At 45.9% G+C, this 15,090-nt stretch overlaps 1 protein-coding gene and 1 non-coding gene across 5 annotated transcripts; both read left to right on the top strand.

Moving 5' to 3' along the window:
* The first annotated feature begins 3,189 nt into the window (after positions 1-3,189).
* On the top strand, positions 3,190-14,848 carry C12H17orf58 (chromosome 12 C17orf58 homolog). 4 transcript variants are annotated; one of them, XM_050920704.1, is made up of 5 exons: positions 3,190-3,330; positions 10,076-10,708; positions 10,839-10,928; positions 12,558-12,749; positions 13,300-14,848. In XM_050920704.1, exons 1-5 carry the CDS (start codon positions 3,234-3,236, stop codon positions 13,488-13,490), a joined length of 1,203 nt encoding a protein of 400 aa, XP_050776661.1. In that variant the 5' UTR covers positions 3,190-3,233; the 3' UTR covers positions 13,491-14,848. The 4 variants fall into 4 exon arrangements, with proteins under 4 accessions (XP_050776661.1, XP_050776664.1, XP_050776663.1 ...); XM_050920706.1 differs by lacking the exon at positions 3,190-3,330 and adding an exon at positions 4,221-4,430; XM_050920705.1 differs by lacking the exon at positions 3,190-3,330 and adding an exon at positions 6,865-7,859.
* TRNAR-CCG (transfer RNA arginine (anticodon CCG)) lies at positions 3,220-3,292 on the top strand. The gene has a single exon. It is a non-coding gene; the product is annotated as a tRNA-Arg (tRNA).
* Positions 14,849-15,090: the final 242 nt, after the last annotated feature.

The raw sequence follows: 15,090 nt of genomic DNA on the forward strand, positions 1-15,090 counted from the left end.
TGGAGGGGTGTGTGTAGGGGAGCCAGTGATCTCGCGAGAACCTCGCCGGGATCCCGGGGAGAGATGATTACACGTCACAGAGCCTACAACGAACCACTCGCGGCTCCAAGACTACCAGTCCCAGCACACGATGCGCCACCTAGCGTCACGCAGCCCGAAGGAGACTACAGATTCCAGCACCCAATGCTCGGCCTTGTTCCTCGTCATCTTGAAGGATGCTAGGATTTGTTGTCCCCTTAGGGGCCTGTTTTTGTTATGGGGACTGAAAAGGTCCAAAAATATGCCGAAAGCTGCAGCTTTCAGTAGACCTGAGCAGGGAGGTTGAGTGAAGCCTGAAGGAGGAAGTCATTAGTCATATCTTCCTCCCTACCGGGTCAGGAGTGAATGGACTTTCACTGTGGGCTTGTCAATAGTCACATGCCCTATAGCATGACCAAACCCCTCGCCACCTAGGACTGCTGCACACTTTGGGTACGTCTACGCCAGTGGTTCTCAAACTTTTGTACTGGTGACCCCTTCCACTTAGCAAGCCTCTGAGTGTGACCCACCCCTTATAACTTACACTTTTAACATATTTAACACCATTATAAATGCAGGAGGCAAAGCAGGGTTTGGGGTGGAAGATGACATCTTACGACCCCCCATGTAATAACCTCACAACCTCTTCAGGGGTCCCGACCCCAGTTTGAGAATCCCTGGTTTACATGGCACTGTAAGCCCAGTGTTCAAACTCAGCCTCAAGCCTACCCCCTTTCTGTCTACACACAAATCACGCTAATCCAGAGGTCAAACCAAGGACCACATGGGGTGGAGCATCTGAGACTCAGTCAAACTGGGACTAGGGTTGCCAACTTTGTAATATTTAGCAGGAGTTCCAGAACCTCCCCCACTCTGCCTCTTCCTCCTTGCCCTGCCTCTTCCCAGAGGTCCCACCCCCTGTTCTGTTCTGTTCCCCACTCTCCCTACCACTCACTGCTCTTCCTCTCCCAGGTCAGGAAGGACTTGCCTGCGGAGCCATGGTTGGGAGCTGCAGCTGCCTGATGCAGGTAGGAGGCAGCCCCAGCTGTGTAGGGGCTGGGCAGGCGATGACCTGGCACCTCCCTGCCTTCCCCACCCACTGTGACTGGACACTGTCAGGTCCCCTTTTCGACTGGACTTTCTGGTCAAAAACCAGGCACCTGGCCACCGTAGCCAGGACCTAGGGTTCAATCCCACTGGACTCTTGCTCTGGGAATCCTCTAGAAGTGTCACACAATCCCATGGGCTGACTTCCTTTGTCCTCTGGACAATCAAGTTTGGTGGACAGTCAGATTTTCCCATACTTCGCAATGAAGAAAGAGTGACAGCAGTCACATTTTGGGAAGGCACTAGAAAATGTGCAATATGGGTGATTGGACCTGGGACTATGTAATGCAGTGTAATGTAATGGAGCCCCTGGTTGGGACCCAAGGTTCAACAGTTCCTAACTTGGGGTTACAGATGAGTATAGACACTCAAGACCTAGGTTAAACAAACCAGGGTCTGCTAACTTGAGTTCTATTAACCCTGGATTTACATTGCAATGTAGGGTACATCTACGCATCAATTAAATACATGCATCTGGCTTGTGTCAGCTGGCTTGGGCTCTTGGGGCTTGGGCTGTGGGGCTGTAAAATTGCTGTGCAGATGTTCAGGTTCGGGCTGGAGCCCAGACTCTGGGACCCTGTGAGGGCGGAGAGTCTCAGAGCTCAGGCTCCACCCCGAACTGGAATGTCTACACAGCAATGTTTAGCCCCAGAGCCCGAGCCTTAGTCAGCTGACCTGGGCCAACCACGGTGCTGCTGTGGATCTTTTATTCCAGTCTAGACATACCCAAAGACATACCCTTTGTGCCTTCCTTCCTGCTGTTGGCAAAACCAAGACTCAGCCTCCTAATCAGAGGGCCGCTGGACGTAAAGAAGTGCCAGCAGCTCTTTACTGGGATTTAAAGCAAATTGATTGAAGACGCACTCCTTACATACTAAAAATCAAATCAAAAGAGCAGCAACCTACCGTCACATACTACTCCAGCCCCTAGATTCCAAATCCAAAACATCCTAGACCTTAGTTTCCTAACAGATCCACCAGCAGACCCTCTCAAAAACCAGCTCAAAAATAGGGGCTTTGCAGCATGCCCAAAAGATCAAATAAATTTGGACTATTTAGAACCAAGCATAGAGCAAATTCCAAAGTTGAAGGGAGAACACACTGACAGCAGCTCTCTCTCATGTAGCAAATGTAAGCAGGAGAATGGTCCCACTATTGCGGGGAACTTTTCTGGATTATAAATTACCCAGGCGAAATGGGCTGGCGAAGGGATCTCTGAGTTCTCGCTCCCACTTCCTTTACCCAGAGGCCTGCCCAGGGCCTGCTCCAGGCACCAGCGCAGCAAGCAGGTGCTTGGGGCGGCACAAGGGAGAGGCTGGCTCTTCGGCGGCGGGTCCCTCCGTCCCTCTCGGAGGGAAAGACCTGCCACTGAAGGATGCAGCGGCAGCGGTACAGCTCCCAATCACGTTTTGGTTTTTTTTATCTCCGCTGCTTGGTGTGGCAAAAACGCTGGAGCTGGCCCTGGGCCTGCTCGACCCTGAGGGCTTCTCTTCCACTGCCTGTGTGGCAGAGCCCTTGTAACCCCAGCAAGGCTGGGAGCAGGATTCTTGGGGGAGCCAACTCCCAGCCTTGTCAGAGCTCAGATCAGGGCAGAGCTACTTTAGGGGTACGGGCGCAGAGGGCCCTGGCAGTGCGAACGACGGAGGGGGCTCTGGGAAGACAGCGGCTGTGGAAGACGCGGGAAAGGAAAGCCTGACACGACGTCCTGGCCGCGCGCGAGGGGGCGAGTCCAAAGGCCGGGCCAGAACACATGGAGGTGACACCGCCCACCGGGGCGCGCGGGGAGGGAGGAGCTAACGGCCGTTGCGCGCGAGTGAGCCCAGCGCGTGTTAGGGGCGGGGCTAACGGCGGGACGCTGACAGGCTAAGGGCGTGTCGCGAACGGCAGGGCAGAGCCCTTAGCGCGCTTTGTTGATTGCGAGAGCTGGGGAGGGGCGGAGTCAGAGCTCCGCGGGTGTGGGACCAAGTGGGGGGCGGGCCACCCTGGGCTGGGCGGGGCCCTTAGAGGGAGGCTGGAATCATCGAGGACTGAGGGCGGAGCCAGTTGAAGCCGGGCGGCGCCTTTAGAGCGTGCCCGTCCTCGTCTTCACTGGGTGACCCAGTGGCCTAATGGATAAGGCATCAGCCTCCGGAGCTGGGGATTGTGGGTTCGAGTCCCATCTGGGTCGTGCCGCTCACACGTTTTGTAGCGAGCCGGAGCAGCCTGGTAAATTCGCGGCTGGGCGCCCCGCCGGGCTCCTGGGCCGCTTCCACGTTATTATCGCCCGCAGGGCTGCACATGCCGCCGCCCTGGTACACTTTTAATCCTGCAGTCCCGCGTCCCGTGCACTGGGGAGGCGACGCGCAGGAGCTAGGGGATGATTGGCGGCTGGTGCATGGAGCGGGGCCGCGATGGCTGCGTGCCGGGGACTCCTGCACCGGCGCGGGGCGGAGAACACAGCGAGGCTGCAGGCTCTTGCCTCGCTCGGGAAGGCAGCCTGAGGCGGGCGCTCCCAGGGCAGCTCGGCCCCTCGGAAAGGAAAGCCCCGTACAACGAGCCCGGGCTGGCTCGGGCAGCAGCACCGGCGAGAGGCAGCGAGCTCCCCGGGCTGCAGAGCGGCCTCCTGGGCGGGCGTGGGGCTTTCCTGCCCCGGCCGCCCGCGGAAAGGGGCCGGCAGCGCGGCGCCGGTTCCCATGTAAACACGGACAGCCCAGGAGCGAGCCCCGAGCGGCGCCGGTTCCCATGTAAACACGGACAGCCCAGGAGCGAGCCCCGAGCGGCGCCGGTTCCCATGTAAACACGGACAGCCCGGGAGCGAGCCCCGAGCGGCGCCGGTTCCCATGTAAACATGGACAGCCCGGGAGCGACCCCCGAGCGGCGCCGGTTCCCATGTAAACATGGACAGCCCGGGAGCGAGCCCCGAGCGGCGCCTGTCAGAGGGGCGCAGCCTGCCCAGGACGGGGCGCGAGGCCGGGGTTTGGCCCGGGTGTGTGCCTGGGTGGCCTTTCCTGGCCAGGGCGGGGTGCCGGCTGTCTGGGCTGATGGCGCCTCGCGGTGTAAGGAGCAGGCGTCCCCTTGTTTTGCACTTTGAAGGGCGAGAGAGGCCCTGGGATGACGGCCCGAGCCAAAGCCCATTGGAGTCTGTCCGCTGCTGCGGGGAGCTTCGGATCGGGGGCCTCGTTTCGTGCAGGAATTTGTATCAGCCTAGCTCCGTCCTCACTGGTTTTGACTGGGCCTTCCTAGGGTCTAGTGCTGGTGGTTCAGCATCTGGAGGATGTGTTGTGCTTTGTTTTTGGCATGCGATTGGATTATGGGGAGATACAGAGGTAAACCAGGCCTTCATTTGGACTTAATTTTTGGTCTTTTATGCCCCGATTTTTAAAGGACTTGAGACGTGTTGTCTCAGCGTTGCAATGCCGAAGGGATTTAGACGGCTAACTTCCTTTGTCACAAGGCATGAGTGCCCAAGACTCACATTTAAAATCAATGGGATTTAGATTTCTAAGTGCCTCTGTCACTTTTGGAAATGGCCTTCTAATCGCTTAGGTCTTGCAGCAGTAAGCAGATTGACACCTCACTGCTTTTTAAAATCTGAGCCCTAGTGTTTTTCACTGTTTATCACACATCAGGGTGAGGATGGCATCAGACCGTCAGTGCTCTTTTCTCTATGGGGATTAGGAATGGGGAATTCATCTGGTGTTTCACTGCAAGCCAGTATTGTCACCAGTGCAGGGTCTCTGGGGTTTTTCAATAGATGAAATTGGTTGCTAAAATTGTAGTTCTAAACTTTTATCATAGGGAGAAGGAATCCTATACGAGGAGTGTTTCACTACAGTTTGCTAACAGAGAAGCAGCTTCATCAGTAGTAGCACCAGTGCAAAGGCTGGTGTAGACATATTAACCACCACATTGTCCACAGTGCTGCTAGTGAAGCTGAAATTTTCAAATAGCTGAATTTTTAGGAGAAACACCCAGACATAAACACAGCAATACAGTAAAATGGATTGTATTATACTGACAAATAGTTTTATCAGAAGGTTGTATCTACTTAGTGGTTTCTTTATATCTTCAAAAGGTCCACATGGTTCTGATGCATCCCACATACATACTCCTTAAGTAGATATAAATTACACCCAGAAAGACACCTTCACATGTAGCTCCTCACGTATTCATACTCATACTCACATCTTGCCCCATACATCCTTTACATAAGGAAGAAAATGCTGAATCAGGGAAGAGAGCATAGGCATCGTTTTCTTATTCCGTATCCTCCAGGGGGCGCCAGTGCTTACCTCGTCTAGTGTTCAGACACTAACCAGCTGATTTATTTACTGTTTGAGGAATTTAAACAATATGAAGAGTTTAACATTCAAAGACGCATAACAAATGAACTTAATTATTTGCAGGTTGTATTTGCTCCTTGCCTGCCATAGCACAGTCCCGTAGAAGCATATTAGGTAAATATTACGGAACAACTGTGTATTTCATCTAATCCACCCCATTGCTTTTTCTGGTGTGTAGCTCCTCATTGTCCCACCTAACCCCAGGAGAAATGGAGAGGAATGCACTGTGATGGAACAACTCCTAAACAGCCAAATTAATAAAATATAAATGGCTGAGATGTTTAGCGTGAATCTCCAGTTGTGAATTCAGTTCAGCATTGTGTCTGGGTTTAGATTTCTACAGTGATTTTTTCCCCCACAATAACATACTTTCAGAATTAAAACATTTAAACGGCATATTGTAACAGAAGAAAAAGAATTAACACATGAGGCAATGGGAAATTAAAGAATAGAGTCGTATATGTATTACAATTTCCTTACATATTGCAAACCATTTTAGATATACGGAGAATAAACTGGTTTCAGATTAGCAGCCGTGTTAGTCTGTATCTGCAAAAAGAACAGGAGTACTTGTGGCACCTTAGAGACTAACACATTTATTTCAGCATAAGCTTTCGTGGGCTACAGCTCACTTCTTCGGATGCATAGAATGGAACACACAGACAGGAGATATTTATACATACAGAGAACATGAAAAGGTGGAAGTATGCATACCAACTGGAAGAGTCCAATCAATTGACATGAGCTATCGTCAGCAGGAGGAAAAAAACCCTTTGAAGTGATAATTGAGATGACCCATAGAAGGTGTGAGGAGAACTTAACATAGGGAAATAGATTCAATTAGTGTAATGACCCAACCATTCCCAGTCTCTGTTTAAACCCAAGTTAATTGTATCTAATTTGCATATAAATAATATGTGCAATAAACTGTACACAGCTATATGAAATAAGACTTTGTGCTGCTGGGGAATTTGTTGGATTATATAAGACGGTCCAGCTATAAAGAAATACCAAGTATCTACATCAGACATCAAATAAATAAAATTTCCACTTTAACTGATAGCAACCAAAATAAGTTTTCATATACCTCTGGTCTGTTTTATTTAAAATAATTAAACGGAATGGAAGTTTACCATTTACTTCAGTGAGGGCAAATATCCAATCCTAAAGCTGCAGTATTCTCCCAACCATTCTCTGTCTTGACTGGTAACTTGATATAGAGCATGCCGACAGGCGCATTAGAAATCCATAGAGCGTTTATATATATTTATTCTAATACATTGATCATTAACCATTTAAGCTTAAACTAAGCGATAGATACTACAACATTCAGCAGTCTTTTGGGGCCTTTCATTGCATAGCTTTCCTCTGTCTGTAAAGATGGCTTCAGTAAGCAGGCTCCAGGATATTTCTAATGACCTTTCACAACACTTGTCTAGTGCTTTTTGTGTTCAAAGCACTAAACAGGCATAAACTAAGTGATTAATCCTCATAACATCCCTTATCAGGCAGTGGGGTAAGCAGCTTCAGTGAACATCTGGCTTGGTAATATGAAGAAAAGTCCTCGACTGTTTAAACTAGTTAGATAGGAACAAGTGTATTTGGCTAAATGAATCCCACATCAATAAAGTTACACTCAAGATGGTTTTGGCTGGGTGTGTGTAAGGTGAGAGAAGGGGTGTCAGAGTTCCAGAGACTCATTCAAGTTACTGAAACCGGGTTTTTAAATCAATTGAAACTATACAGGGAACAGCAGACCTTTCCGTTGACAATGGACAATAACTATAACAAATGTGCAAAATCCCCATGAAGTAAGGGCTGGAATAGCCAGATGTACAATATAACTGACCTTAAAAAACATGCACCCATTGTAACCGACTGTGCATAAATGCTGATCTCATCCCTCCCTGTCCCCAAAGTAACTGCAGCCATGTAGTGGTGATGTGTTCCCTGATTCTGTATGCTGCATTTTAATGCAGTTCCTTGTAGCCAGTTATGCGTTGATATGTTTTGTACAATTTCCCCTCAGAGGTAGGGAAGGAAAACAAGACCCCTAACCCCGACTACTTTGTGTAGAGCGTAGGAGTTTAGGGAAGATCCATTTAATCAGGCAGAGACAGAACTGACATTTCAGGCAATTGTAGCCAGCGTGTGGGGGCTCCATGCACATTTCTCTTAGGAAGTGGCAGTGAGAGGCTAGCAGGATTGCGGCAGCTTGGTACTGCTCCAGTGGTTTGTCCAGGGAGCGATTCATGTTTCCCCTAAGGCTGCCTCTCATTAGCATGAACCAGAAGGAAGGGCATAAAAGACTCCAGTTCATTTAGAGTCTGGAAAAGGTTTCCTTCAACATGACAACCAAAGCATTCTTGCTCTTCTGTTTTGTCATGGGATCATCGTCCAACTTGGTGGCAGGTAAGTTTCTTAACATTCCAAAGCAGAAAAGGGCAGGTTTGCTGTTTCCAGCAAGAAGGGGAGAGGCTGAGCGTCACTCTTTCCCACAAAGACTGGACACATTATTTCCAATTCTTGCCTTGACAGCCCTCTCCAGCTGCATCCGTTTCAGCACGCTGCAGCAGCAAGCACATGAGAGGCAAGAAAAGGAACTTTTTAGCATGTTCATTGGTCAAGCAAGCAAGCAGAGATACTTGATGTGTCAGAGGAAGGTGTGTGTCTGGGGAGGCTGGAGAGCACCTGCAAGAAACAGAGAATCAGCTAATGCCATGAATCCTGAGTCAGCCAGTGTTGAGCAGTTTGTGAGTTACTTAGTGGTTCATGTGTGTGGTTTCTTATGTGACTTTGTTAGCCCCTTCTTACTCCCTGTAGGCTCCAAATTTGTGGTTTAGTTCAGCTGTTCTGAGCTCCCACCTGTGCCCTTTGCATGTCAGACTAAACAGATTTGTTTCTGCATCCCGCAAAGGGCGTGGAGGTAAAAGGTGCATCTCTCCCTGCGGACAGAAAAAATCAAGTGCTATGTTGAAGTTCTAGTTTCCCAGTCTCCAGAGATCTGACAGAGGAATTGAAGGGGATTGGAAATCTGGGTCATGACAAAGTGCTTAATTTCTTCTTAGAAATTCATTGCTTAGTGAAAGTGTGTCTTGGGGGTAAACATCGCAGGTAGGAGATGTGTTTGAAAGGACTTGTTCAGGCTCCATGGCTCCAGGCAGAACAGCTCCAGTGCACTCTGGCATGTCCCTGTCTTCAGCTTGTACCTCCCCCCACCCCCAACTAGTCTTCATGGAAATTTCTGACTTCGTATGCATTCAGCCCAAATATCAGGAAATCTTTCCCATGACAACAGCTGGTGAGAGCAATGGAGAAGTAATGGTGAGGTCAACAGCTGAGAATCAGGATTTGGAGATAAACCAGGACTTTATTCATCTGTGTATGTCAAATACTTCACAAGACGAGTCAGGATCAGCCTCCTACACACTATTAACCGCAAACCGCGAGCACCCACATTGTGTGTGTGGGTAAACTGTTTTTGAATACTCTACATTGGCAAACTAATTGCATGGCAAGCATAGGCTGAAAAGGAAGGGGGAACCGCAAATTTGAAGGGGAAAAAACTGCAGGGGAAAGAAAACTCTGTCTAAAAGGAAAGTCAATTTGCTTTGAGAGTTTCAAAAGGGGAAAGGGTGGTGTGAAATGAGACCTGGAAATTTTCCCAGTTGGACTACACTGTGCTGTTAAGCTGCCTGATCCAAAAACACAATTATATTTTATCATCATAATAATTTCTTAACTTTCATTTAGAAATAAAGGGCAGATCTCTCTCAATCCTATCTTTCTACCATCAGGAACAAATGCGTGGGATCATTACTTAAAAGCAATGGCTTTTCTACCAAACATGAGCTGTTTGGGCTCCTTGACAGCTCTATGGCGCACAAGTCAGAAGTCCAAAAAAATGCTGGATAAAGATCTATTCAGCAATTCTCAAAGCCCATGAGCATTGAAAAGTCCAGATGACATTGTCAATAAGGCATCCCATGGATGGGAAAACCAAATAGTTCTGTTGTCATAGCCTTTTAAACAATCAGCCCGAGCTGCACTGTGAATCTGGCTCCCCCGGATGCTCCCTGGACTTTCAGGTCTCTTTCGAGAGAAGGGTTTGTTTATAAATCGTGTTTTTAATTTGTAACAATAATAGTAAAAATGCAGATCACCAGGGTTCAGCTTGCACACAGCTGGGCCAAGTTCCATGCTGGAGTTACTGGGATTCTGTCTGAAATAGGAGCTAGAAAGTTCCCCTCTAATCTTTCCTGTGTTTCTGGCCCCCGCATTTTTTGAAAGGCTGTTTTGTTGTATGAATCCCAGCTATTTTCAACCCCGCAGCATTTTGGAAATGAGAAGCTAATTCAGATTTTGTTCCACAAGCAATGATGCCCAGAAAGGCAGGTGCTATCCTTCTTTATGTGGGGACAGTGAAATCAGATGCCTTTCAGATATGGGCACTCTGCTTTATTCCTCTTAGTGGACTATTTATTGTTTATATTGTGGTAATGGCTAGAGGCTTCAATTGCCCCTCCCTTTGTGCCAGGCACTGTACACACATATAAAAAAGGTCCCTCTCTGCCCCCCTCCAAAAAAAGTTAAAAACACTTCTATCTCTTCTGTTTATTTGTACATAGGATACCTGCCCTATATTGGAAAACCCATTCGAGCACTCAGCAAGGATGGGTACAGTGCAGCAGACTCGACACCAAGCCAAGCTAAGTTCCCATTTAGAGGCAGCAGTGGTGGTGAAGAGAATCAAACAGAACATTGGTTGCTGTCTCCAGCTAACCTCCAGTGGCCAAAAGCTGCTGACATCCTCTCAGTCTCACCAGACAAAAAGAAAAAGTCCAAGACCTCAGTGGAAAACAATACAGGGCTGAGGAAAGAGCCTCACCAGGATGGCAGGGTCCTGGCTTCCGAGAGCCACATGGAGGGACCTCCTTCTGCTTCCTTTGAATTCAGTCATGCAAACAGAAGGCATGCAGATAGGTTTCAGTCCGAGGCAGCGAACAGCATCTCGGCACACTTCCACCGTAGAGCATTTTCCCATTATAAAGGCAGATCCTTGACTTTAGCTGAGATGCATCCTTTCCAAGACACAGGGACAGTTGAGACAGAAGATCCCAATATGGTGGATCACCTTAACCGACCTGGCAAGATGAATCCCTACAAACAGCATGACCCTATAAGAAACATCAGCAAGCCCTCCTGGGTCACCAACCGCCAGTCATCTAGCCTGCTGTATCACTTCAACGTGCTGAAAAAAGGTAAGGGGAACCTCCATAGGAAGGGACTTTGTGACCTATCAGAAGAACAGGGTTATTTACTTTCAGTCCTGAACTCCGGGGGCCATGTTGTGTTAATGCTGCACATCCACAACATACGTGCTTGTTGCAGTTCTAGATGCTGACAACAAGGAGAAGGTGTGCCTGACGGAGTGCAGGAGGGAGAGGGATGAAGCAGAGGCTTTCTGTGTGAGTGAATTTGGTAAGACCATTTTGTTCCATTGTATATATTCTCACTTACAGGCAGGCATGGCAGACGCACTCGTTGGCCAATGCTACTAGCACATACATTTCCTTTCTTGTTTTTAAAAGCCTTCTTGGGCTTGCTCCAGCCTATTCTAATAACAGATGTTCCTATACATACACAACAAATAGCATCAATCACGTTTCACTGTCTCATCCCCTTTCTGTCTGTCTGGCACTGGCCTTCTTAGGGTCCCCACTCCATCCACACATCACTGTCAGTGATGAAGTCATTTCACAAGCTGTCTGTATGATTCTCCATTTCTTATTAACCCACAACTGGATACATCTCTCTCCCTCTACCTTTGTAGCTGTATTGTTTAACTGCCATTGCATTATTTACCTAGCTCTAATGAGTTTTAGGATATAATTTGGATGGAAGACCATGCCAGATGATGGCCTGAACAGCATGTTCTCGACATTCCAGATTCTGCTTTAGCTTCATAGGACTTCTGCCAGCAGCGGTCATGCTGCATTAGAGTCTAATGGCCATTTCATCACACACACAGATGGTAACAAAAGATAGTGTAGTTCTGGGTTAATTGCACTGGCAGTTGGAGCACAAGTTTTCTGAATGGAGCTATCTCATTCTCAAAGCAGCAGGGGATTAGATGGTATCTGTCTCAATATTTAAAAGCAGATAAGTAAAATACATGTCTAGTGCCAGTTAACAGGTGTTTCTATTTCCAGAAAATAAGCATAGTATGAGGCATCTTTTTTGCCTGACTAGACATTAGGCAGTTTTCCACAAATGTAAACATTCCTTAATTTCCTTTTAGTCAAAATTTTAGAATGACGTCCAGCCCGTAGATCTCTGATCGAGGCCTTGTACTGGCCCTCTGCGTATTTCATCCTTTAATGATTAAATAATTTCATTTATTTCTTAAATTCAAAAAAAAAGAAGCATGTCTCTTAACTCAGCCTGAATGAACATTAATCTGCACAGCCCATGGCCACGGTTCCCCTAGAGTGATCACAGAAGGGGCTTTACTCCTCATGAATTTACATCTAGAGATTAAGAAGCTAGTGGCTGCCTCAAAGAGAAGTTTTCACTCCATGAGGCAGGTATGCCCTTGACCTTTGTCAAGGAAGCTATCTAGCCTTACCTCTCCAGTGACTTTATCACAGTCTATCTAGAATATATGTGGGGGATTTTCCAGGCCTTCGGTTAACTCAGCCCAGTCCTGAGTCTTTCTGAGGCAGAAATGGTGTAGCACAGCTCTATGTGATTTGCTAAGATTAGGACTCATGCTACTTTATCAGGCTGCATTGCAAGGATACTGAGCAAGGACTCTCCTTTCAAATTAGATAATACTCCAGTGTAATATAGTAATACAGCAGAATACGCTAATGAATGTTTCTTTTTCTTCTCCCTTTCAAATGAATATTCAACCCCACCATTCCTAACCTGCACTGTTATTCAACAACACATAAGACTCAACTTGGAAGTACTTTATAAACTTTTAAGACTTTTGTTCACTGCACCATTGTGATTCGTTTAGAGCCTCCACATGTATCATGAGCTGAGTATCAATGTGCCACTAGCAAGTATATCGAGTGATTGTTTTCCCTCTCTCCCTTAAAACAGCAGTGAATGGGATTGTTCATGATGTGGAAACACTGGAGAAAGGAGTCCACCTTGTTACACTCTTGGTAAATAGCGACGGATTATACAAGATGAGTCGCCTATATATCACCCCTGATGGCTTCTTCTTCCGAGTTCACATTCTCATTGTGGATGCTTTAAACTGCAGTAAACCATGTCCAGATTTTAAACTTGGTAATGAATCCCAGCTAAATCCAGTCAGTTTCTGTAGGTGGTGTGGGATTTCAGTTCGCCTAGATTTAAAAGGGGTTCAGGGGACAGGTTGGGCAGAAGGAACAGCTTCATTTAGGAGCAGAGGGCACACAAACTCTTTTCTTTCTGGTTTCCCTGTATCTGCAAAACAAGCCCAACTGTCTGCAAGGCAGAATGGTTAAAGCCATTCAAATCCCCTAAAACTACATTCTGTAAAACATTTGCCCTGGCAATGCTTTCACCAGCAAGCAGACCTGCTTCTTTTATCCAATCCCCAAAAGTCAAGGTGATGGTGGGGGGAAGCTGGCATAGCCAGTTCCAGTTTTCATCCATCGCTTGCTTTATTCATAATTTGAATTTTGCTACTATAACACATTTGGTCTTAGCCCAGTTTATGTTAAAAGAAAGTGACTAAGCTACAATCATCCAGACTGGAAAAGGTGTTTTTCTAAAATGAAACAAGTAAAGGAAATTAAACAAACAAAAAATGAAAATAAACCAATCATTTGTTAAATTATTTGTTGTTTTGCAGGAAGTAGATATATTGTGATGGGTCAGATCTACCACAAGAGACGGCAGCTACCTGCACCTCTGCTGCAGTTCCTGAGAGGTCGTCTGCGGCCAGGAGATGGGCTGCTAAGGAGCGGCAGCAACTATGTAAAAAGATTCAACAGGAAGAGAGATCGTAAAGTTCAAGGCGCAGCTCACACCAAGTGTAGATGAGGCTACAGTCCTAACTGCTTTACTAGGGCATAAGCAGCACGGGCAGTCAGCTAGCAGAACAAAACTGGTCTCTACTTTAATTGAGTCTGACCTTCCTTCCATAGTAAGAATCCTTTTAGAGGGTACAGCTCAGCTCTTGCTTAATTCTGTCTCCAGTACTGATGAACACCTGATTTCTAATATAGTTTATAAAACAATGTTTCTTTCAAAGGTTCTGATTATATACAGATACTATTATAGTCTGCCAAAAAAAAAAAAAAAAAGCCTAGAAATCAAACCTATTCACTAACTGTAGAGAACACAAGCTGGTTAGTGGATTTAAATCTCTTTAAATATGGTTCTAAAGTAATGTTATCTTTTTTGTAATACACAATTTAAATCCTAATATTTTGATTATTTTTAGAGCTAAATTCTTTTGTCAGCACCTCTTATGTTTATCAGGAGTAACTGGAGTCACTCTGGCTTTACACCAGTTTAACTGAAAACAGCTGCCTCTTATTGCTTAGATTAATATTCAAATCGGTGTATTTCATAGTATTAAAGTTCAGTGCAATGAGATTTTAAAAAAGAACATTCAACCCCTAAATCTGTAATGTGTTGCATGATCATTTGTAGCTCAAAGGCTGCACAGCATAAATATGTAGACATTTGTTTTGAAACACTATCAAAGGATTTATCAAATTAAGCATTCTGACAAAATAACATTTTTGCAGCACTTTGGTTTCCTCAAAGTACATAATACTGTTTTTTAAAACTATGAAAACAATGTATAATTATACTAATTTTTGTCAAATATAAGGGACCAGATTTTTCTTGTCATTTAGAAACATGTTCAAAATACATATGCCATAGCACACCTTATTGGAGCTCACACATATGTTTGGAGATTGATCCATTTATTGATTCCAAGGCTAGATGGCACAATTGTGATCATTTAATTTGACCTCCTGCATAACACAAGCCATACAACTTCCCCAAAATAATTCCTAAAGCTTTTTCTAAAACATCCATTCTTGATTTTAAACTTGTCAGTGATGGAGAATCTACCATGACCCTTGATAAATTGTTCCAATGTTTAATTACTCTTTTAAAAATTTATGCCTTATTTCTTTAATTGAATACAAAGCATGCAAAAATAGCCAATTAGTATGTGTATAGTTATCTATTTGCATGTACAAATTATGGTACCGAGGCATGCAAATCAGTCATGCAATTGCATACACATTTTGCATGCCTAATTACTCTTCTGGAGTGGATGTTCAACCCTGAAACTACTGAGTGTATTTGGTATAATTTTTCTATGAAGACAAATGTATGAGGTTTATATCTGCAAAACAGTAAAGCTACCTTTGGAATCAGTTCTATGTTGGACCTGATCTTTTACTTTTAGAGCCTTAGTGAAACTTCAACAAATATTTTTTTTTTTTACGTTTAACCCCTTGTAGGAAATGCTGGTATTAAATGTTCCTAAATAGCACCCCTCCCCATCCCCCAATTATCTCAAATCCAGCTTCTTAGCCTTTTCATCTGTTTGTTTTAATCAGTTCTACTCTTTGGGCAGAAACTTAAAAAAAAAAAAATTTTCAGGAAGAGACCCAGT

This window comes from Gopherus flavomarginatus, chromosome 12 (genome assembly GCF_025201925.1).
Source record: "Gopherus flavomarginatus isolate rGopFla2 chromosome 12, rGopFla2.mat.asm, whole genome shotgun sequence".
Lineage (NCBI taxonomy): Eukaryota > Metazoa > Chordata > Testudines > Testudinidae > Gopherus > Gopherus flavomarginatus.

Bases quoted from the DNA above. Each gene is read 5' to 3' on its own strand.
- C12H17orf58 (XM_050920704.1), top strand. From the start codon at position 3,234: ATGGATAAGGCATCAGCCTCCGGAGCTGGGGATTGTGGGTTCGAGTCC. The intron at 10,929-12,557 runs GTAAGACCATTT...CCCTTAAAACAG, and splicing joins TTTCTGTGTGAGTGAATTTG to CAGTGAATGGGATTGTTCAT. The intron at 12,750-13,299 runs GTAATGAATCCC...GTTGTTTTGCAG, and splicing joins ATGTCCAGATTTTAAACTTG to GAAGTAGATATATTGTGATG.